The sequence below is a fragment of the Cynocephalus volans genome, chromosome 2 (genome assembly GCF_027409185.1).
Source record: "Cynocephalus volans isolate mCynVol1 chromosome 2, mCynVol1.pri, whole genome shotgun sequence".
Taxonomy (NCBI): domain Eukaryota; kingdom Metazoa; phylum Chordata; class Mammalia; order Dermoptera; family Cynocephalidae; genus Cynocephalus; species Cynocephalus volans.
The window spans coordinates 124,822,071-124,845,918 of NC_084461.1; the positions used below are offsets into that span (position 1 = coordinate 124,822,071).

Sequence of the window (23,848 nt, forward strand, 5' to 3'; positions counted from 1 at the left end):
ATAGCTCACTGGTTGATGTGTCGAGGTTAAAAGTGATCATGCATGTGAAACATCTAGCAAAGTGCTTGGCAGAGAATAGGCAGTCAAATGCTGTTAAGAAATGAATGCTTGGAAGAGCACCCTCCCCCCCAGCCCAATTAATAATGGAACTACTGGGTACCTGCTCTGTGCCAGGCACTGGTTGGAAAAGGACAGGAGTATGCACTACCATGGTCACTGCTCTCAGGAGCCCATGGCCTGGTTTGGAAGCCAGAGGCTACCTTGAGAAGGACTACAGCAAGGATTCAGGAGCCGGTGTCTCAGCCCTGAGAGTAACACTAGCTAGCATGTTTTGAGCACTTACCATGTACCACGCACTGTTCTATGTTCTTTACATATATTTTCTTATTTAGCTTTCACCAAAACCAGAAGACATGGATACTATTATTATCCACATTTTGCAGATCAGAAAATGAGATGGCATATGAAGGTTAAGTAGATTTGCCCAGGATCACAGTAAGAAAAAAGAGCTAGGAATCAAATCTAGGCTTTCTTACTCCAGAGCCTCTTATCCTCTACTCTCAACTCCTTGTGATAGAGACTGACTTAGTGACCACTGGATTCCCAGTACCTGTGGTCAGGGCCTAGGGTGCTTTGCAGGCATTCCTTAATGGTTTCTGGTATAAAAGAGTGACTGTTGAGGACCCTAAGTTTAGCCCCCATCTGTTATCTGCACTTTTTAAAAAAAAATTTTCTCCCACCTCTGCTTTCTTTCCTTATTTTTAATTTTTTCGTGGCTGACTGGTAGGGGGAACTGAACCCTTGACCTTGGTGTTACAAGGCTGCTCTCTAACCAACTGATCTAACTGGCCATTCAGCCCCCATCTAATCTTCCTTTGTCTCTGCAGAAGCTGCTGATGGGAGCTCCACCCTGGGAGGCGGCGCCGGCACCATGGGCTTGAGTGCCCGCTATGGACCCCAGTTCACTCTGCAGCATGTGCCCGACTATCGCCAGAATGTCTACATCCCTGGTAGCAATGCCACACTGACCAACGCAGCTGGCAAGCGGGATGGCAAAGCCCCAGCAAGTGGCAATGGCAATAAGAAGAAGTCTGGCAAGAAGGAGAAAAAGTAATGTGGAGGCCAAGCCTAGAGCCACAGGGCAGCCTCCCTCCCCAACCAGTCCAGCTTCTCTTTACCTGTACCCAGGCCTCAGAATTTCAGGGCTCACCCCCAGGATACTGGTAGGGGCCAAGGCCATGCCCCCCTTGGGAAACAGAAACAAGTGCCCAATCAACAACCCCCCTGTCTGCCCCCAGGGGGTTGAATATGCAAAGGGAGTTCTGCTGGGAACCCCCGTCCAATCAATTGCTGTACCCATGGGGATAGTGGGGTCAGTGTAGATGCCAAGAACCATTTGTCACACCCCCTTCAGTTACAGCTGAACTTCTTCATCTTCTAAATCAATCAGGCCCATCCATCCCCTGCCACCCTCCTCCCTATCCCACCCACTTCTTCAGTAGATCCTCTCTCTTTAGTAAGGTGGTTGGGGTGTTGAGGTACCTGAAAAGGTCATAGTTCTGAAGAGTTGGAAGGGCATCTTGACCTCTTGGCCTCTCCTTCAATTCTCAATCTTCCCCCAAAGCATGGTTTGGTGTCAGTCCCTTCACCTCCTTCCAGAGTCTGAGACCAATGCTCAAGTTTTGAGGGACATGGTCACCATTCCCATGCTACTGATGTTTGCTGGCTTTAGGGAGGGCATTTTGCTACCAAGCCTCTTCGCAACACCCTGGGGACCGGTCTTTTGTTTTGTTTTTTCATCGTTTGATGTTCCGATTGCATGCTGTGACTTCCCTAACCCCTTCTCAAAAAGAGACTCCATTGCATGTTCCAGGACAGTATGGGGTAGTAAGATAAAGAAGGGAAGTGTATGTATGTGGATGGGGGGGATGAACAAAGCTTGACCTTCAGTTAACAGGGTCTTGCAGGAGGCTCTGTATGTCCCCGTGGTACTGACCAGATCCCCAAATTCCAGCCATAAACCAAGCACCAGGCTGGACCCTCACCCCCCACATATAGGGCTCAGCCTAGGCAGCCAGCTTTGGGCTGAGCTACCAGGACCAATGGATTTAAACTGGCATTTCAGCCCAAGGAAGCTCTGAATGGGTTTAGAACCAGGTCCCCCAGAGAGGTCAGAGGGGCCTCTGTGGGTGCTGGGTACTCCAGAGGTACCAGTGGTGGAAGGGTCAGTGGAGCCCCAGCAGGAGGGAGGGCCAGCTAGGCCATTCTTGGTCCCTGGGAGCAGGGACCAGAGTGACAGAAAGTCTCAGCCCAGGATAAAGCTTCTTCACAGGGCTTCTGCACGCCTCAAGCCTTGGTCCTTCACCTTGCCAGGTGCCATTTCTTCTCTGTGAAGGCCACTGCCCAGGCCCCCAGTGCGCCCCCTAGTGGCCAGAGCCTGGTTAAAGTCCCCCAGTGCCTCCTTGTGCATAGAACTTCCATTACTCTTCCCTATCTGCCCCCGGGTTCCCGTTCATCCAGCGGGGCTTCGAGAGAACCCCATCCCAGTCCTTACAGTAGTGTAGAGCCCCCTCCCTCTTACGGCCGGTGTAGAATAGCCAATAGTGTAGTGCGGTGTGCTTTTACGTGATGGCGAGTGGGCAGCGGGCGGCGGGCTCCGCGCAGCCCTCTGTCCTTGAATCTGCCTGCAGCGGCCCGTGCTGTGTTTTGTGCTGTGTCCATGCGCTGCGGCGACCCCCTCCCCCGTACTGACTCCTATAAGCGCTTCTCTTCGCATAGTCACGTAGCTCCCACCCCCTTCCTGTGTCTCACGCAAGTTTTATACTCTAATATTTATATGGCTTTTTTCTTCAAAATAAATAAATAAACGAAAAGGTTTCTTCTGAAAGGCTGAATGTTTCTGTTAGAGATGGAGGCTCCTGGCATGTGTGGATGAAGTGATGAGCTGAGAGGTGTATTGCTGGAAGAAGAGAGGGCTCGGGAGACGATTATTGTTCGGGTCATTGCGCGTCTAGATGTTTCTGAATGGCTTATGTGTGTGTGTTGCTGCCGCCCGTGTGTGACTCCAATATGGCTGTGTATGTTTGCAATACCTCTGTGCCTATGTAACATGTGCGATGGACAGTAACTGGGTGTGCTTGTGGATCAGTATACCATTGTGTGTAATCGGCTTGCGGGTCTGTTGTGGGGGTGGGGAGTTTTGAGTGCGGCGTTAGTGTGCAATTGAATGTGCACTTGTATGCTTGCAGCTGTCTCCGTCAGGGTTCTAAGCGCCTGTCTCCAGGCAGAAGAGGAGCCCCCGTCACGGGCGGGGACGGGCTCGCGCTGGGGAGCAGGCGGACGACTTTTCCTTAGTTCCCGCCCTTTCCCCCGCTAAAATTACCTCCCCCCAGCACTCTGGAGGGCTTCGCTGGAGGAGCGGGGACTGTCTTTTGCTCGTCCCCTCTCACCCGCTCTGCCTAAGGGTTTGGGGAACACCGCGGGAGTGGGAGGGAATGCGGAAAGTGATTCTCGGAGGGCCGAGTCTGTAGCTTGAGCCTCAGTTTCCCCACCTGGAATTCGCCTTTCCGCTCACCTCCTCCGCAGCGAAGACTGGAGGGCTCGTCCCTTTCTTGCGGGAGTCTAGGGGACTGAAAGGGTGTTCGGGAAGTGGGATTGCCCGCAGACCCAGCTCGCCCTCCCCCCTTCCTCTCTCGGTGCTTTTCCATTCACTCGCCTGCTCCCCCATCTCCCCGCCCCCTCCGCCTGCCTCCTCGAAGCACTGTGGGATTCCGAGGTTGCTGCAGCTAGAGAAACTGCAGGAAATACCGCGGGGGGAGGACTGGGAGGGGTTGAAGGACAGACATAAACATACAAACCCACTGGGGTTATCAGCGGAGTCAGCGAGGGTATGCCCAATCGCAGGGCCGGGGGAGGCTGTCTCCGGGCTTCCTCAGCACCGAGGCTCTCAGAGCCGGGTCACCACCCGTTCTGCCAGCTCCTTGTCTGTTGTCATGGAAACCAAACCCTCCAACTAAGCATCTGGGGGCGACTTTCTTGCGTGGGAGGAAGGGTGGTGTGTGCGGTTGCTGCGATGGAAGCAGGGTTTTGTTTCTCAGAGCCAGGCTGCGGAGGGGCGGGGCGCCGGGCGCCTGGGTTCTATTCCAGGCAGCAGACTGGCAGAGAGCGCCTGAGCAGTTGCGGTTGGACCCCTACTTGCTATGCATCCCTATAAAGCTGAGCCAGAAACGTGTGGCCTCTGGGGTAGAGCGAGGGAGGAGGCAGGCAGCCCACCCCGACACCTCTGGCCACACTAGGGAGGCAGCTGCTCAGGCTCCAGGGCTATTTGAAGTGTTTTTACTTCTAGTTTCAGTCCTGTTCACACGGGTTTGTGGTCCTCTCCAGGGCCCCTCCCTGTCTATCCTGGGTCTGTTCATTGCTTGTAAGGTTTCTCTGTGAGGGTCACTAGCTCAGACCAGTATGGCTCTGAGTGGCAAGTCATCTGGAGCATGACCTCGGGTTTCTGACCTTTGCTGGGCAGGTTCAGGTTTCCATCCTGGTGTATACCCCTTTAGTCTGGAAGGTGGCCACCAAAAGAGCAGTGGCAATGGGAAAACGGGAGTCAGATGCTTCCCTCAGCAAAAGGCACAGGCACTGCCAGGAAACTGTGTGACATCTAGGGGAGGTGGGGAGTTAGAAGTGAGTTCACGAAACGAGCTCCAAGCCAAGAGGCAGCAATGTGGAAGAGCTGGGGACCTGAACTAGCCACCTTCTCCTTTTTGGAGGGTAAATGGCCCTGAGGGTGGCTTCTAGCAGGGAAGAAGCCACCATGTATTAATCATCTCTAGCCCTATGCCCAAGTAAAGGTCTGGCACCTTTAGCTTTTCGGCAATGATTTGTCAGGTCAGCCAGGAGTTTGACACAGGGAAAGAGTAGAGGAGCCTGGACTAGGGTGAAAAGAAAAGAGCTCAGAAACTCACAAAGGCGGCTGTAATGCAGTACTGTTTCAATGCTTTATTAACAGTTGGAAACAAACCCAACAAATGGAGGTGATGACATCCCAAAAGCCCAAGAGGCAAGGGAAATAGGTTTGCATTTTGTCTCCACTGTTGTTTTTTTTTTTTTTTTTTTTATTAAATGCATCTTAGCAAAAGTAGATTTAAAAAGAAAGGGTCAAAGCCCCAGATGTCAGCCAGCAGGGAGAAGGTGACCAAGGGGAGCAACAGGCCCCCTGCACCATAGTCTTCCCGGGAACAGCTCAGAGGAACTGCCATTGCCCCTTCATACACAGGCTCTAGCAACCAAACCCTCCTTCCTGACTGCATGGCCTCCCTGTATTTGCCTTCACGTCTCCTAAGCTCCCCTCTTGCTCTAACAACTATCATTCTGGACCAAGCCCTAACAGTGCCATTCTCTCTCCCTAGCTGGGGGTGGGAAGCTAAAAGGGGCACAAGGAGAGCAAAAGGTTCACCCTGAGCCAGAGAATCTGAGTTTCCTGTGGAGGGGGCCACCAAACAGTTTGCTCTGCCCACTGTTCAGAAGAGAGAGGAGGTAAAGGTGTGGGGTGCTCCCTGTGCCCACTTCCCCAGAGGGTCCATTTAAGCATTTGTACATTTGGCTTGATAAATTTATTAAACTAATAAAAACTCGGTGGTCTCAGAGCTCCCACTATTCTTAGGCCTGGCCCAGCTCAACCAGAGAAGAGATTCTTCCTGCCCCAGAATTGATGCTAGGAGAGAGAATCTGTCTTGGACTCAAAGATATAAAAGGCTTGATGGCTGAGGTGAAGGTCCAGCGGCATGTTCATGATTGAGGCCTGTGGGGAGAAACTCCAGGAACTCTGGAACCTGCCATCAAAGCCTCTTACATTATGGAGGAGAAAGGGGGAAGGAAAAGTTATTTTTCTTTAAAAAAATTTTGTTTTCATACAAAAATAGATCCATTTGCGAAACAATTTCTCAGCCAGGAGGCTCCACCTCCCAGTTCCTTGGAGACAAAGGGTGAGGTGCTGGGATGGTCACAATACACCTCATACTGCAGATGAGATGCACCAACGCTCTGGGGGAGGCATGAGGAGGGACCTTGGCTCAGTAGCCTGGGTGCTGGTGCAGAGGGTCCAGAGAGGCAAGGGACATAAAGCAAGGCAGCAGGCTAGGGGTGGGTCCCACACTGTTGCTATGCTCTGCCTGCCTGGCCACAGCAGAACAGATAAAGTGGTTCAAATCCTTTTTCTTTTGGGAGGCCTTTCCTAGGAAGGTGGGGTAAGGGTGGGATTTGCTCCCCACTTCCTTAGAAAGCAGCTCCCAATGCCACACCACTAGTAATAAATAACACTAGCCAGGAGAGGAAAGAGAAGAGCAGAGGTAACAGCAAAGAAAGAGGGATCTATCAAGCCCAAAGTTTCACAAGCCTGCTGTTCTCAGAGCCAGAGAAACCACAAATGAAAAGCACAAATCCAGCAAGACTGACCTACAGGAAAGCCCACTAGGAAGTCAGGGGCTGAGAAAGCAGGCTGGGCCTCATCTGAGATGAGGTCCTCTGAGTAATAGAGAGGAGACAGGGTTAAGGCAGCAAACATGGACCCTGCTTTGGTAATACAACAGCCAGGGCTGGCTGGGTTGGGCTCAGGCCTCCCCCATACTGCCCTTTCCTTCTGGCCTCCAGGCAGCTGAAGCTGTATGTGATGTTCAGAGAGCAGCAGGCCAGAAAGACAGAGTCAGGGTGGTGGGAGTGGCCATCCCAAAGGAATATCCATCCCCCCTTGACCCTCAGGCACACGCTGCAGGGCAGGACAGTCTGGGGCCTCATTTAGGAGCTGCTGCGGCCACAGGATCCAGCTTAGCTTGCACGGCCAACCAACTCCTTGGCTTCCTCAAGGATTGTGGGGACTCCCTCACTCAGCCTGGACGCCTTGGCAGGAACAGGAGTCATGGCATCATCCTTGGTCAGCTCCGAAGCCAGCACAGATGTGACTGCACACCCGGCCTTCCTGTTGGCTGCAAGAGAAGACATGAGAGATCCCATCCTAGTTCTAATCTCTTCCAAACTCTACAGCAGACATTCAGCCAGAAGCCATGCAAATATGGCTGCCTTGTCTGGTTCAGAGAGGTCCTTACTTTGAAGAAGGAGGGACAGAGGTCCAACAGGTAGACTGTACCTTTGGATAGCAAAGAGAGTGTGGGGCAATAAGAGAGCAAGCCTTGTCCTTGCCTTCTCTGTGTGAAAATAGTACAAAGGTTTGATTGCAGCTAGACAAAACTGGGTTAAGTGTTGGTTACATTACTTAAAAAGAGATCAAGTATTCAAAGTCTATTTTCTCATCACAGAGTTGCTGGAATTAAATAGGCTAAAGCTTAGTACATAACATTAGTTTTGTTTTCTTGGCAGTTCCCAGGAAGCTCCTAGGCCAAAATACTTCTCAGTCAGCCCCAGCCTTCAACAGACTGCTAGAAGGACTCCTGCAAAAAGGAGGAGCAGCCAGTCTCTGGCATCCCATACAACTCCTACAACTGATGCCCACATGCCTAGCTCTGTCCCAACTCTTCAAGGGTAGCAGTTGTGACAGAAATGCCGAGGGCCCTACAAGGTGTGTAGAGTGTGGGAAGGGCAGGTGTGGGAAATAAAAGGTACGTCAGGGAAGGCGGAACTGGGATCAAAGACGGCCAGGAGGAAAACCCTACAAAGAAACCTCAGCCCATTTGGCTAAGGGATTGTGAAGTTCCAGTTGTCATCCCAAATAGAAAAAGAAAAACCAATCAATCCACGAGCTTCTGTTCTAACTGCTGGGATCCATCCCCAAGACTCTCATTTTCATTTATGGAATCCAGACTTATGGCCCTAGTATCTTCAACAGGAAGGCAGCTCCTTGGGACCATGCCCATCTCATGAAGTCTGCCTCTTCCTATGCCCTAGAAGCAGGACAGAGAGACTGCATGTACAGAAAGAGCTGCCTAAGGTGAAAGAAGCCAGACACAAAAGGCCAAATACGTTATGATGCCATTTCTATGAAATGCCCACAGAATAGGCAAACCCATAGAAAGTAGATTAGTGGTTGCCAGAGGCCAGGGGAGGGAAGAATCACAAGTGACTGCTAATGGGTATGGGGTTTCTTTTGGGGATGATGAAAATGTTCTGGAATTAGATGGTGGTGGTTGCACCATCTCGTGAATATACTAAAACTCTTGAATTGGACACTTTAAAACAATGAATTTTAGGTATGTGAAATTATAACTCAATTACAAACAAAAACAAAGACCTCATGGGGACCCGGGAAAGCTGCAGTGGAGAAAGTAGTGCCTAAGCTTTAAAGAAGCAGGACCAGGTAAAAGAGCCTAGCATTCCTAAATGAAAACTGTAGGCCTGGGGCAGCTGTAGGACATGAGCAGGAAGGAAGAAGAGTCCAGAGGAGGCAGTGAACAAAGTGTTTCCTTTGGACCAGCAAAAAGCTTTAGGTAGGCAGAAGCCAAACGTGATCAGAGAGCCCAAGTCTTCACCAGGGCTGTCAGTCTCCCTGTAAAGCCATGACCCAGAGCCAGTTTTCACACCAGCAGAGGCTAGCCACAGATCAGGCACAGAGCACACTGCATGCCCACAGGTGACCAATTTATAGGTTTCTTCTGCCTCCTCACAGGCGGTACAAGGGGTTGTCTACCAAAAGGAGAAAGAATAGTGAAGACCCTGACTGACAGCTACAATGGCTTATGTGGTTACAGATCAGACGTGTGAGACCTAGACTCTGGGGATTTCACCAAACTACTCACTGGATATGAACAAATACTACTGCCTCAGTGACTAACAGGTGAGGAAAACAAGCCCACTTGACAGTTTACATGTACATGCTTCTCCTATCTACCTTAGTGTCTCCACACCAGCAAAATCTTCCTTAACCTGCTTAGTTTTCCCTCTTCTGAAGTACTCCCTTCTCTAGGATCCCATTTCTCATGTCCAGAAAGGCAGTGGTTTCATATCACTTTACTGCTCCTTTGAATTCAGTCTCCAGCAGTTGAGAAAATATTGCAACTATTTGTGTGTATGTGACTCTAGTGGTGTGCATATGTTGAAATAACTTGACTCCAGACCCTGGGAAAAAGAACACCAGGCCTTCAGAGACACTTGTCCTGGACAGCACAGGAGAAGTCAGAGTTCAAGTGTGGCAGGTCTTAAGCTGCTTCTTTCTTTGGTTTCTTCCTCTGAACTAAGAAGATACCAGTTGTACCTAACCAAGAAGTATTTCTAAATTTTCATAGACTCAAAAAGCTTCTGGCTGAGTTTACTTCCATTAAAGCCAAAAAATAAACTTTTAATAATTTTTTTTTTAAAGCTTCTGATGCATTACAAATCTAAGAACAGGAGCAGACGGTAGGTGGGGAGATCAAAATTTCTCTTTTAACTTCGGAAGTAGGTACACTAGGAATGGACAGATGTGGCCTAAGGTCAGGGATGAGAAAGCTCCTATGGGAACTGGCAACAGAATCCAGACATTCCACTCCAGTGCCACCAATATGCTGAGCAGTTTAAACAATCAATAAAAACTGGACTGGCCTAAAGTTAGCTCAGTTGGTTAGAGCATGATGTTGGTTAACACCAAGGTCAAGGATTTGAATCCCTGTACCTGCCAGATGCCAAAACAAAAACCCTGACCTCTCCCCTTCTTTCCTTAACCTCAGTACTTGTTAAGACAGAGCCAGATAAACATAGATATAGATATAGATATATTGTGGTGGTGTTGTTGTTGGCGGCTGGCAGTATGGGGATCCGAACCCTTGACCTTGGTGTTATCAGCACCATGGCCTAACTGAGTTAGGCTAACTGGTCAGCATAAACATCTTAACTAGAAGGGATATGGGACAAGTCTTAACTCGTAAGAGAACAGTACCACAGACCAGGGGGGAAAAGAGAACAATCTTGAGATACTGGTCAAAGCTCTCTGAAGCCAGATTCCTAGAAGTTAAGGGCAAGCTAGAATAAAAACACCAGGAAAATCAACAACATAACACTAGTATAGCTGAATTAGAAAAAGGCTAATAATTTAGAAAAAGACCATTATAACATGCAGGCCAGCAACTATTGCTAAAGAGGAAGTGCTCTTGTTAATAAGCTTCCTTTGGGAAGAGGAAACTAGGACAGATGGGGCAATTATTACCATCCTAAATAACTCATTAGTGTCTAAAACTCTTCTAGTTATATTTCCTGCCCTATTTTTACAAAAGTAAAGGGAGAATACCTACAAAGTGGTGGTACAGGAAACACTCTTTATTTTCTCTAGACAGGTGATCATTAGAAAACCTCCCTAAAGCAATTTCACCAAGCCCTGGACTTGGATTCACAAAAGTGGGCTATAGTTCTGGCTCTAACATTCGCCAGCTATGTAGACCTGGGCAAGACCTTATCTGGGTCTTAATTCCTTTTACCTATGAGGTTAGATACTAACCTCCAGAGGTCTTTAGAGTCTTTCCAACTGTAAGGTTCTATTAGTATAGGTTGAGCTTATAGGGAAGCAAGAAGTGGTAGAGGAAAGGAAAGGAAGAGAGAGATGAATTTTTTTCTTCCCTTGGCTTTTATCCCAGGGAGCAAATGGCCTGTGTATAAGAGGCCATAATTCAGACATGGAGATAAAGTTGAGTCATTAAAACCACAAGCTGACTCAATTGTGGGCCTGAAATAGTAGCTGTAATACAATCACATGGATTCTTCCCCTTGACACTCAAACCATTGTTCTCCCACACCCTGCAGATCACAGCAGTTTACATGTTGCTTTTAATGAACCAGCTCTGATAGTAACTCTCCTCTTCCAACTCAATGGGTCTTTGTATACTAGTCACTCCCTAGGGTCTCCAGAGACTCGAAGATTTTAACATTCCTTTAAGTTCTAGGGAAAAGGCTAGTGTCTTTGAATAGGGACAGCTGCCTCTCTGGGAATAAGGAGGGCTGTGAGGAAGATATGCTTGACAGGGCTTCTGTTCCTTTGGTTCAAAGCATCAGCCAGGGGAAACAGTCAGAGACAGCCAAACAAGGGGTGGAACAGCCAAGTCCAGTAGCCACTTAGGGAAACCTACCACCATTAGAGCCTTTATATATTGAGAATGGGGCCTTCCAGGTCCAGACTCTCCCTTTTCCTTGTAATCCTATTGTCACTATACAAAAAAGAGCTGAACATTCTAGTCCAATTCTCAATTTATACTTGAGGAAACTGAGTGACTCACCTTAGGTAACACAGAAGGCATCAGAGCTAGATTGGACTTTGAGTCTTTTGATCCCTACCTAGTCTTATGCTCTTTACTCTCCACTTTGATGCCTATCCTTCTGTTTAATGTGAGGCCACATCACATCACTTTACATGATGATGTGAATGCACCAAGGTTTACAGAGCTAACCAAAGTAGCTAGAAATGTCTCCCCTGAGAGATTCTCTTAGATGCATTCTGATGTGTTTAGTAAACTCAGAGCCCAAAAGATAAGGTTACAGGCTGGAGCCAATTAAAAAATATGTAATTATCATTTTCACCTTCTTTTCACTTCCATATCTCCTATGAGTCTCCGTCTATTCACACTTGCACTGTGAGACAGTACTTTGACTGATTCAGGTCCTCTGCTGAAAGGATAGGTTCTGAAAAAATCCCTGCTTCTTCTGCCTGTGAATCCTAGCTTCCCACTTGGAAAAGAAATGGAGAATGGGGCCTCCCCAGCAGAAACAAGCCATTGATATCTGGCTGCCTGTGTACAGGAAGCATCTGGGATTCTAGTATAGTTCCACAGGAAGAGGCTTTAAAGGGAATTCCCCACCAAAAGCCCAATGGAGACTGGCATTTAGCTGAGATGGTTGAGGAAAACAGTGAGATGCAAAGTACAGTTGTTAGGCTAGAAATGCTTAAGGTAAAGCCACTTCACCTCAAATGATGGGTAGGAAACAAATGTTGCAAGAACCTCTAAAGATTAAATACAAAAGTAATGCATACTACTGGCTGTACTCTCTACCCAAGCACCTATCTGTGAGACAAAATGCTCTATCCCATAGAATTCTAAGCCCTTCATACTAACCTTTCCTCCCCTTTAGAGAGCCTGTATTCAGAGGATGTCAGAAAATGGATGTGTTGTGAGTAGGGATTCTTCTGCTTAGGGAAGGATCTGAAGTCATACAGAAGAGCCCTCAGAAGGAAATTTTGTTATGGGTATTCACAGTATAGTAGAAACAGGCAGCCAGTCATTAGAGATGAAACTCATGGTTATCTATAACATTTCGGTCAGGATACTGAGTTTAGATGGGCTAGCATGCTCTACAACCTTAATGCTAAGGTCCCCTTTCCAGGCTGTGACAGGTACTACAGGTCTTACTACCACCGTACTATAGCTAAACAATGGCTAAAAGCAAGCCATATAATCTTTCTCTTTACAATAACCTCAAAGTAAAGCTCTTATAAAATGGGCCTATAAGAGTGCACCAACCAGGGAACAGGGAACACAGCTTTAACTCCCTCAGAAGTAGAAACCTTTAATGAAGGCTTTTCTGTAATTCCCACCCTTCAATGTGGGAAAGAAGCCATCACTCCTAACCCCAAAGGGTCTTTAGTAGACACAATGGTGTGGGTCAACCCCACGAGGGGTAGCCCTGGCTATACCTTCTTTTAGACTAGTCTCTTGGCCACTGTATGCTTCCTTCAAGGGAGTCTTATCCATTAATCCTTTCCCATACTAATGCCTAGATCATTTGTCCTCTTAGCTCCATAATTCTTCTTAGAGGCTCTGGCTCAATGTAATCCACTTAAATCTTTAGAAGGTTGGGAGATGAGATTGTGAGGGTGTGAAAGGGGGAAGGAAAGGACAAAAGAGGCTAACTGCACCCACGGAAAAGGTAGTTGTCAGAGATAGCACAATCCTTCAACAGCGATGCTCCTCTATAATCTTATATCTGGGGATAACGATGCCAAACCTTCTCTGTATAGGATTTTATACTATTATTAGTTTTCTCCATATATGTCTTCTGCTTGTGAAGTTGAGAGTTGAGAGTAAGAACTCTTATTTTTTCTTTGCATTTCAATCCATACCTAATGTATAGTTTTGTATTTAGGTCAATTTTTGTTCACATACACAAATCCCCACTCAAATCCCTCTGTTCTGCTGCATGGGTCCCTTGTTCCAAATTTCTGCTTCAAGAGTGGGGAGAAATGTGAGAATAATCAAATGTAGTTGATTTGTTGTCAGTCCTTCAAACCCTTGTTTTCTAAGTCAGTACTTTCTAACATGGGAAGAAGAGGACTAGATAATGCACTCTAGATGCAATGACTCTTGTGGAGAAGTTTCTAAACCCTTAGAGTATCATTATCTGCTCTTCAGCCCAATACTAGCAGGACCAGGAGCAGAGAGGACTCACCCCCTTCAATACCCAGGCTGGGGTCCATTTGATTACTTACCCTGACGGGGCCCTCTCTTCCGTCGGAATGCTGCCCCTGACTGCAGGGCTTCTAGAAGACTGTCCATCACACCTGTCTCATCGCCTTCTGTCATAAACAAAGATGGAGATGTAAACTTTTCAGCTGGAGCACTATGGCAAGTGTCAAGTTCCCCACAAAATGCATAACTATTGCTTGGGTTCCCTTCTCCCATAGTGGCTGGCAGCTAAGAACAAAGAGGGTTCAACCTCAAGTCACACAGGTCCATGTTTACTTGTATAGCTTAAAAATGGCTGAAACAAAAAGATTTCATTTCCTACTATCCAGTGCAAGCCTTGGGGTATTTTCCTGAAGCACCATTCTCCCTGCCCCAATCAGGACTGGCACACAACTGCAGAACTGCCCAACTCCAAGACTAGGATAAGTACAGAGACTGTGGTTGTGAAATAAATAAGAAACTGTATCCCTCCTTCTTTATCCTAAAGAGTTTCACTCCAATTTATATAAACTTCTCACAGACAATCTGGTTCAGGTTTCAGAGGTGGCTGAAGACCACTGATTACTGATGAATTTCACTTAAGTACTGCCTCCATTTGCTGCATCTTCCTTGAGCCAGCTCTGCATCTAAGAGGAGCAGCCAGACTGGAATACGAAGAGTTAATGTAGAATCCTTTTTCTAGCCTGCTCAGTTTCTATGGCAACAGCTCAGGTTAGCGAAATCTGAAACTGTGAAATCCCAAGGAGCCCCCATCCTGGGGCTCATTGCTCCCAGCACCACCTGCTGGCTGAACATCGCCAGTGCAGCTGACCTATATTCCAACCTCATTTGTTTGATCCGGGTTCTGGGAACCGAGGCAAGGTCCACTACACCACCTGTTGACTGGGTACAGCCCTCAACCCACATGTCAGCTGGACTTCACTCACCCCCCACTGTATCCTAGCCAGTACCTGGGGACAAACTCGGGTGTGGGGGAGAGGCGCAGAGGGGAAGGTGAAGGATACTTGATGTGTACATTACTAGAACAAAGTTTGTGGCTTACATACAACAGAGGTAAGGGCAAGGGAACTGCTTTCCAGAAAAGTATACAGAAAAGCCCCTGGGAGCAAGAGGTGTTAAATCAGCCCTTGCTGCTTGTGCTCAGCAAAACACTCTGATTCTTAATAGACCTGGCAGCCCTGAGAACCCCTTCGACTTGCAGGAGGCTTGTAGCCCCTCAGGTTCAGAGAAGGGTGGCATCAGCTCAGTGCCCCTGAGAAATGTATGCTGTATTTCCTCTGCCCACAGAGAGAGCAGCAGGGGTTGGGGGGTGGGGTCAGTGAATCGGCAGCAGGAAAGAAACAGAGACAGGAAACAGAGGGCCAGTAATTGAGACCATATGTTTCAACAAAGACATGCTTCTAGTAGTGAAATAGATTCTTCTGAAGAAAGAAGAGGGTGATCAGGTCCCCACCCCCTTCCAGAAGTTCAGTGCATTTACAATGGAATAGGTGTGTACAACTGTGCTAAGGAACTAGGGACACAGTACTTTGTGAAATAAGCAGAAAGGGAGAACAAACCACTGATAAAAGATGGGAAAAGGGTCAGAAAAACATTTTGGGGTGGGGGGGAAGGTTTAGTGGAGAGAATGAGAACAGGCCAGAGGAACCTTTGGACGGGCAGAAGGAAAGAGTACGGTGTTACAGCCAATACTAAAATCACTGGGGAGATGAGACATAATGCAAGGACCAGCAAAGGAGAGAAAAAGATTTTAGCATGGAAAACTGGTATGTGCACGTAACTGAATTGGGGTTAAAGTCCAACTTTAGGATCTTGGAGGTAGAAAGCTGCCAAAAATCATTTGCCAGGAGTTGAGCTCAGACATGAGCTATTCTCTCTGGCTCCTAGATTGTACACAAAGAAGCCTTCCAAATGTTCCTGTCTCAACCCATCAGCCCTTCTTCACTTCTTACCTGCATTCATGTCTATGAGTTGCTCTCTCTTCTGCTGCTTCTCTAGCCGCTCCTTTTCTGCCTTCTCCTTGGCTAGTTTTGCTCGCCGCATCTTTTCTTCTGTCTCTCGCCGCTTCTGGTTCTCCTTAACTGCTTGCTGTTGGGGAAAAACAGAACATGTGGGCATGTTTATACTCACCACAAGCCAACGTGAAACCCCATGGAAAGTAAGAAAAGTCCACAAAAGACTCAATCAGCAGGTATCCCTTGCTCACCAAAAACATATTCTTAAAGTTGTGCAGATCCATGAAGAATTCTTCCACAGACAACTTCTTGGGATCAAAGAGGAAGTACTCGCCCAACTCCTTATAGAGGGTCTCCATGTTAGAATGCATCATCCGCAGCTTGTTATACTGTTCCTGTGCATCTTTCACAAAGCTGTGCAGCCAAGAAGTAAAGGACCAAGATCAAGAAGCAGACACCCCTTTCCAGCCGAGAGAATCACTCAAAGATGCGTACTGGCATGCACAAGGATTTTCAATATAGCACTGTTTATAAGTGCAAAAAGAGAAGCAATCTAAATATGTGAAATAGTGGAAAAGTAAACCATATACTATGGTACACCTATACAACAGGAAGTGGCAATATAAAGGGGCTGTTTTGCACATACTACTATGGAAATAGGAATAGCTAAGACCTATTATGTGCAAAAAGCAATACAAGGCAGTTTTTTCTTTAAAATAAATTCGTGAGGTGTAAATCAGAAAGAAGTTCAGTGGCACTGGTTACCTCTGGGAAAGGGAGGAAGAGGGGAGTGTGTATGTGCAGTAGGGGCACAGGACAGGAGAATCAAGCGGGACCTCTCAGCTTATCTGCACGGTTTGCTTCCCTTGCCACAAGAATGAAAATGCTTTCAAAAACTATGTATTTAATGAAAACAATTTTTTCTAAAGAGGGGAAAACTGTATATTTCCCTAAGTACCCTGTTTTCCCCCTATGGGAAGCTTTCTTTCCCTTCCAAGGAAGCAACTCTCTCAAGAAAGGATATAGTCATTTTTTCAACAAACTTGTCCTTTTCATCAGTGGCAGCTGGAAAATTCTGAACATCACGTTCCACATCAGAAATTTGTTTCTTCATCTGATCTAGGTTCTTTTGCAAGTTTTCAGCAGAAACTAAAGGAAATAAAAACAGTCAGCAAGAGCTTACTGATAATTCCAGCCTCAAGATCCCTTAGCTTGGCCCTTCAGAGCATGGCTTTTGGCATATACACATTCTGGTACTTAATTATTTTAGTTCTCTTACGTTCTCTCCTCTAGTCATTTCACACATTTAAATTTTCATCTTTCCAGTGAGACTATAAACTTGAAAACTGAACCTCCAGTTTCCACAAGGTGTATAGTACTAACAGAAGAGAGGTTTCATTTAATTTAACAAGAATCTATGAAATCCTCTGAGATCTTGGTCTCATTTATTTTAGAGAACAGGGTTTAGGAGGAAGGAGACAGACAGAAATAAGAGGTAAGGCAAAAATCTGTTCTCATTTCTACTGAATGCTGCTTTTTCTTTGTTTAGTTCCAGGACAGTGAGGCCTGGTTTTTGTTAATACAGTCCATGTTTCCTGAATGAGAAAACCTGTTGCCCTAGACTAAAAACGCCTGCCTTTCTTCCAGTTATTTTTTGGTGTTTGGTATTTCTCTAACAATGGAAACAGTACTTCCCATTTCTACACATGGAGACTTCTCTTTAGTCTTTTACTCCTCTTTTGTGGCTTAGACACCATGCCTAAACCCTCTCCTATTCCCACTTAAAATAGTCTGAACTGAATATGATCTAAAATCTAGACAGTGTCTTATTTCCCTCCCCACACAGGTCAGAACCACCTTCTAGCTTCACCCCAACCTGCCCCACCTCGGCTGGCTTTCTCCACATGGGCAAGCTCATCTGGAAATTTGAGGACATCAGGATAGTCATTCTCACACAACTCAGCCAAGAAGTGCAACAATGTCATCTTCTGATCTGTGGATTTGGTGTCTCGAAGCTTAGGATAAGAGGAGAAATTGTTAGTCTTGCCCAAGATTGCCTCAGGCCAACGTTGAGCTCATAGAGGCCGTAGCATCCCCTTCTGTCATCCTGCTCTAACCCCCTGGCTTACCTTACAGAGGAAGCTGATATTGAAGCCAAAAGCACCAGCATTTCTGGAGCCAGCATTCATATAGTTTCCAACAAGCAAGGTAATCTCCAGGAGGCTGGAAAAGTTCTCGCTCTTGCGTAACTCCTCACACGCAGCAGTGACAGACACAATCTCTGGCTTGATATTCTCCACTTGCTCACTGAATTGTAGCTTGAAGAGGATGGCATTGAGGCGAGGCTGCAGACGTGGCATAGTGCCCATCTAGTGGGGAAGACAAGCAGTTCCATTATAGCAAACAGAGAAAGAGAGTAAGAAAAAGATACAGGCTTGAGCCTCCTATAGGAAGATCAGAGTTACAGAGTAGAGAGAAGCAGAAAGATAGGTTCAAAATAGACAAGAGGCAAGGAGCAAGTGTCCTGGCTGCTCTCAAGAGGGGAGGGGAACAAGAGACTCTGAGAAGGGCCTATTGCCACAGGCCTCACTCACCACCACGCCAAACTGCTCTGACTCAGCCAGATCATCATATTCATCCTTCAGTTCAGAAAGCATTTTTAACTGCTCTGGCTCTGGCATCTGCTTAATGAGGTTCTGAAAGAGAGAAGGGATGTCTGAATTTGAGGGGGAAATAGCTGTACTCTCTTGTCAATCCCACATTCTGCCCAAGGACCACTAAGAAGGAAATATGGGGCATGATGGGGCAGAGAGGCAGTTAGTGAGGTGACAAGATTTTTGAAAAATATACCAGAAATAACCTGACCACCACAGAAACAGCAGCTCTTCCAAAGCTAGCATTCTCAAGTCAACAATGCTAGAGGAGGATCCTCACTATCTAGGCAGGGAGGAGATGAGGAAAGGGAATAGCTATGCAGAAAAGCCAGCAGAATGACCTTGCTTCTTACCTGGATCATAGACTCAGTCAGAACAGCCTCATTCACCTCCAGGATGACATTTTTAATCTCTTGATAGGGCATGCGGAAGGAACCCAAAAAGATTGCTGCCAGAAAATGAGATATAAAGACATGTTCTTCTCAGTTCCTTCCCCCTTCTAACCCATCCTACAAACCTATGCTGGATAATCTTCCTACGAAGGCTCTTTTAAAGTCACTCTCAGAAACTTCACTACCTATATAGTTAAAATCCAAGTTTCTGGGTCCGGTATTAAAGGTTCCCACTTCCCAGCTTTCTCTCATTAATCCCCACATCTATGTTGTACACCAGCCATTCTGTTCCATGGGCTACATCCCACAAAGACTGTGATTCCTTGCCTTCACTCACACAGGAAGCCTTTGATTTCCTCTGTCTGTATACTTCTGAGACTTTAACCCCACTCTATTTTAGTTCCCCATTCCAAGGACTCCATCCTCAAAGCTGTCATTGCCTTGACCTCCTCTGATTCTGAAACCACCATATCCCATTCCCTAACAAACACATCCTATCCTTCCAGCTCTCTCACTTTCTAATCTCTAACTTGACTCTTTAACTTCATCAGGAGTTCTCCGCAGTGTCCTGACCATTCCATTTTCTTTGTATCAGTTCCACTCTGTCTTCTGTTTGACCTGGACCCTAAAGGCTATCACTTCACTTGCTCTATTACTATCTACTGTTACTCCCCATTACTCCTCCTCCTCCTCTCTAGCTTCCTTTTCCTTCCAGTTCCTGGCTAATCCAGCCATCTCATTTATCTACTTTTACACCCAGGCTGATGCAAATCAGAGCCTATGAATTTGCAGTGGCACCAGTGATAGCCGGGGCCTCAGCGTTGCTTAGCATTCCTCTTCTCTCTCTCACCCCTCTTGGCAGCTCCTCTAAAATACCACCATTCTCCCAACTGTACTACCTCTTCCCCATTTTCTAAGAAGATCTTGTTCCTCTTCACTGAAAAAATTGAAGCCATTGGTCAAATTACTTGTTCAGTTTTCTCCTAAGCCCCTTGAAAATTGAGCACTGGGGGCCGGCCCGTGGCTCACTTGGGAGAGTGTGGTGCTGATAACACCAAGGCCACAGGTTTGGATCTCTATATAGGGATGGCCGGTTAGCTCACTTGGGAGAGTGTGGGGCTGACAACACCAAGTCAAGGGTTAAGATCCCCTTACTGGTCATCTTTTAATAAAAAAAAAAAAAAGAAGAAGAAAGAAAATTGAGCACTGGGGGCTCCCAGCTTAGAGCCATGCTAGAAAAGGCTTGGTAAGGACTATTTTAGAATCACCTAGAAAAAACTATGCCAACACTTCTGTAAGCTTATCAGCTTGTACTCATATACATGTACTCATATGTACACTTGTGTATATGTATATACTCAAGTATGTACTCATCTTTTCCTCATGTTTCAATAGAAGAAATAGGCCTAAGGACCTTTTCTTCAGCATATATACAAAATTGAGTTTCTCCTATCTTAAAAAAAAAAACCTTCCCTGACCCAATGTTCCTCTCCAATTACCAATATCTCTCTTTCCTTCACTCTATAGCATTCTAAAAATATAATAATCTATTCTCCCTCACTTCCACAACTCTTATTTATACTGTCCCCACAAAGCCAATGAAAAGATGGCAACCATCTAGTGCATACATTCTATGTAAGATAGCACCCTGCTACCTCTCACGCATGTCCATTACTTACCACTCCTCCCCGAAAAGAGAATCTGTTCTTACCAAATCTTTCTATTTCAGTAAATGGTACTGCTTTCCGCAGAGTGATCTAAACCCAAGAAACACCTTCTCCTTTATCCCGAGTCAATCACTGAGTTTTATTAATTCTATCTTAATATCCTTTGCTTTTCTTTTCATTCTGACTACTTTTAGTTTCAGGGCCTGATCACCTATCACCTAGTTTAAAGCAATAACGTAACAGAGCTCTCTACCTACAATCTTCCCCTCCCCTAGCAATCTAGCCTCAAAATCACTGCCAAAGCAGCATTCCTAAAAATTACATAGGGTCGTATCACTCCCTTTCCTGATTAAAATCCCTTCAATAACTTCCCTGGTTTTACTCAGCTATCCTCAATTACTTGCATCTCCTGAATTGCATAATGTTATCTCATGTCTGTGCCTTCTTCATACATGCTCGTCCCTCTCCCCAAACAAGCCAGTCCTCACCCTTCACTTAATTCCTTCTCATTATTTCTTTTTTTTTTTTTCCTCTCTTCTTTTTTTGTGGCTGGCTGGTACAGGGATCCGAACCTGTGACCTTGGTGTTATAAGGCTGCACTGCAACCAATTATTAAATTCTTTTGGCTTGGTTTAAGTAGTACCTCCTTTAGAATGTCCTCAAGGGTATGCCTGCTCCAGTACTCCCCCTGCTTGATTTAGATGCTTCCTCTACTACTGTTCTCATAAGTGTTCTAGCATATCTCCATCACAGTACTTATCAATCTGCTATTATTATGATTTCCCTTTCTCTCTCCACCAGACACACTGTTCATGAGGATAAGAACTATGTCTTATTCCGCTTTCTATCTGTTAGCATATAAGAGGCACTTAATCATTACTGTATCACTAAATCCCATCTCCCAGGCCATACTACCCCTAAACTAATCTCAAATCTCTTCTGAATTCTGTTTTCCATATTAATATCACTTCACTGGTAATAAAAATGTACTACCCCATAGACTTTCTTGCATCATTTTCTAATATGATAATTACTCATGCTTTAGGTTCCTAGAGATACTCTCGGAAAGAGAAACTGATTCACATTACTTTAGTCTCCATAAAAGGACTTCAACATAGACACTATTTAGCAATATTTGCTGACAATAATCTAAGATTATATAGTTAAGAATAATGTAAAGGCTTACTGCTCTCATTATATCACTGACTTTATTTATGGATATGTGTACTTATTTACTGTGTGATCTTGGCCAAGGTCACAACATTTGAACTTCAGTTTTCTCATTTGGAAAAACAGGGCTAGTAACTGTGTCAACAAGATTGTGAGTGGGTTTTATGGAATATTATACACTTTCACCTCTGGAACACATGCATAGTATGTGCTTAATAGAGCCTGTTACATAACAGACCCTCAAATATTTGTCAAACAAATGTTTAAATCTATATTACTCTGCATAAAGTAGGTAGATCAACTGTTAAAATGAACAAAAAAAATTAACATTCACCATGATCAAAAAGGAATTTCTGATCTGGAATTTTGCCACCAATCAGTTATGAGTTTAAGTAGCAAATTCAGAACAGAACTCTCTGGAGTTACTAATCCTACACAAGATTTACTACATTTATTTTAAATCACAAATTTTAAATTTAATTGTACCCAAGTCAGTGCCTGTATTACTTATTAGAAAGTGAGAAAGAAGGAAATGTACAGTGGCTAGAACATTTGTGGTAGATTTTCTGTGGACATAACAGAAATAGTAAGGGCTTTTTGATGGGGAATGGGGGTGCTGGCTGATATGGGGCTCCAAACCCTTGACCTTGGTGTTATAACACCATGCACTCACTAACCACCTGAGCTAACCAGCCAGCCCTAGTAAGGGCTTTGAAATAATGAAGTCTGAAGTTCAAATCCCAGACCTGTTTCTTACCAGCGACATGACTAGGTAAGTTCCTAAAAGTCTTAGATTGTTTCCTTGACATAAAACTGGGTACTCAACAATTGTGTACTGCTATTGAAGGAATTGACAAGATACTGGAAATTCACTACACAATGCCTGGCATATAGCAGTAATTAACAAATGGAAGTTTCATGTCAAAGGACCCTAAATTCAAAAGAATTAAGTTCTTAGAAGAACTTCACATTTCAAATAGTTGGGATCATAGAGCTACTCACAAAGATTCTGGGCCGTCTTTGAATCCAACACCTTCAACTCTTTTACTTTTTTCTTTTGCACAGATTTCTTTTCTTCTCCACCTTCCTGATCCTTCTTGGCTAGCAAGGGAAAGATCAGAAAAGCATGATTAGGATAAACTACCTCTGTGCCTCACTGAACTACTACTGTCCAGCCCAGAATGGCCCCTCACCTCCTCCCTATTATAACAGCCTCCGTATTGTATTCCTTCAAGGCTAACCTACTCTTTAACCACCCATCCTTCTATTACTGCCTCCCCCCATTATAATAATATCTCATTTTCGTTTCTTCAATAGTTATCAATAATGTTTTCCTACTACAACCTATCTACTTACAGGGATCAAGCAAACTTTGTGTAAAGGACCAGAGAGTAAATATTTTAGGCTTTGCAGGTCACATGGTTTGTGTCAATTCCTCAGCTCTGCCACTGCAGCATGAAAGCAGCCACAGACAATACATAAACAAATGGGCATGGCTATGTTCCAATAAAACTTTATTCACAAAAAATAGGTGGTCAGCCTAAAAGCAGTAGCTTGCCAACCCCTGTACTAGAGTCTTCCACTATGTCATCCTTTGTGCCTATTAACAATTCTATTTATCTTTCAAGCTCCATCTTGAACATGACCTTCCTTATAAAAATTTTCTTGATTTTCCCAACTGCCTACAATCTCTCTCTGAATCCCCACTGAATCTGATACCTCTTTATAGCACTTCCTCCCACTGACTTTGTTATAAATGTATAGAGTCTCCCCTTAACAAGACAAGGGCTTTTTAATTCATCTTTGCAAATCCATGGCATTAAAAAATATTCCTACTAGGATCTTATTGCTTAAATATCACCTTGGTGAACACACGGAAGGTAAAATATACTCCTTTCCTTCTACACTCTTTTCGGACTATCCAAAGCCAACGTGTTCTTCCCTTTCCATGAAGCTTTCCCAGAAAATGTACTTACTCTCTGCTTTGATAAACTTTTTTTTTTTTTTTTTTTTTTTTTTTGGCAGCTGGCTGGAACAGGGATCTGAACCCATAACCTTGATGTTATACAGGCTGTGCTCTAACCAACTGAGTTAACCAGCCAGCCCAATAAACTATTTTTCATGATATTTGATATCTACACCTAATTCAACAATTAATTATTCAATGTTTCATGATATTTTTATGTATCATCTTGATCTCTTAAGAACCTGCATTACTTTTAAGTGTGGATATCCTCTCATCTCACTAGATTTTGAACTTCAAGGGCATGGGCAAAATAATATTTCATTATATCACTCACTCAAGCAGCTAGCATGATAGTAATATTCACTAAAAAATGGTCGATATCTGCTATTGAGGAGGGTTGAGCAGTACATAGAAAAGGAAACAGAAACTGTTATGGACAGATATAATTGTAAAATATTTTGTCCTATAGTGTAACTTGGCAACAACTTTTTAGAAAGCCATATGGGAATATCTCTGAAAGGAGAGTCAAGAAACTGACAAAGCTAGTTGTTTCTGAGCAGAGAGGTAAGGTGCTTGAGCATAAGAGCAGGAGGAATACTTTTAAACAAAAACCCTTTTATACTATTTGAAATTTAAACCATATGAAAAGTATTATCTGATACAAATAAAGAAATAAGACAAAC

General features: G+C 45.1%; 3 protein-coding genes across 13 annotated transcripts in view; 1 reads left to right on the forward strand and 2 right to left on the reverse strand.

Moving 5' to 3' along the window:
- The window catches only part of LOC134370930 (protocadherin gamma-C4), a 135,483-nt gene extending 132,596 nt beyond the window's left edge, over window positions 1-2,887 (forward strand). For all 11 annotated transcript variants that reach the window (XM_063087875.1, XM_063087871.1, XM_063087874.1 and 8 more), the window contains one exon: window positions 888-2,887. In XM_063087875.1, the coding sequence (XP_062943945.1) occupies window positions 888-1,114 (227 nt within the window). In that variant the 3' untranslated portion in view covers window positions 1,115-2,887. The remainder of the gene's footprint in view (window positions 1-887) is intronic.
- A 2,085-nt stretch (window positions 2,888-4,972) lies between these two features.
- LOC134370396 (protein diaphanous homolog 1-like) lies at window positions 4,973-15,726 on the reverse strand. The gene is made up of 4 exons (XM_063087530.1): window positions 15,568-15,726; window positions 15,314-15,449; window positions 13,385-13,471; window positions 4,973-6,974 (listed from the first exon to the last, which is right to left on the reverse strand). The coding sequence occupies exons 1-4, from the start codon at window positions 15,688-15,690 to the stop codon at window positions 6,817-6,819; spliced, it is 504 nt and encodes a 167-aa protein (XP_062943600.1). The 5' UTR covers window positions 15,691-15,726; the 3' UTR covers window positions 4,973-6,816.
- Window positions 15,727-16,286: 560 nt separating this feature from the next.
- LOC134370608 (protein diaphanous homolog 1-like) lies at window positions 16,287-22,297 on the reverse strand. Its single transcript, XM_063087660.1, has 6 exons — window positions 22,202-22,297; window positions 18,324-18,418; window positions 17,911-18,012; window positions 17,446-17,685; window positions 17,202-17,331; window positions 16,287-16,465 (listed from the first exon to the last, which is right to left on the reverse strand). The coding sequence occupies exons 2-6, from the start codon at window positions 18,393-18,395 to the stop codon at window positions 16,287-16,289; spliced, it is 723 nt and encodes a 240-aa protein (XP_062943730.1). The 5' UTR covers window positions 18,396-18,418; window positions 22,202-22,297.
- Between the last annotated feature and the right edge of the window lie 1,551 nt (window positions 22,298-23,848).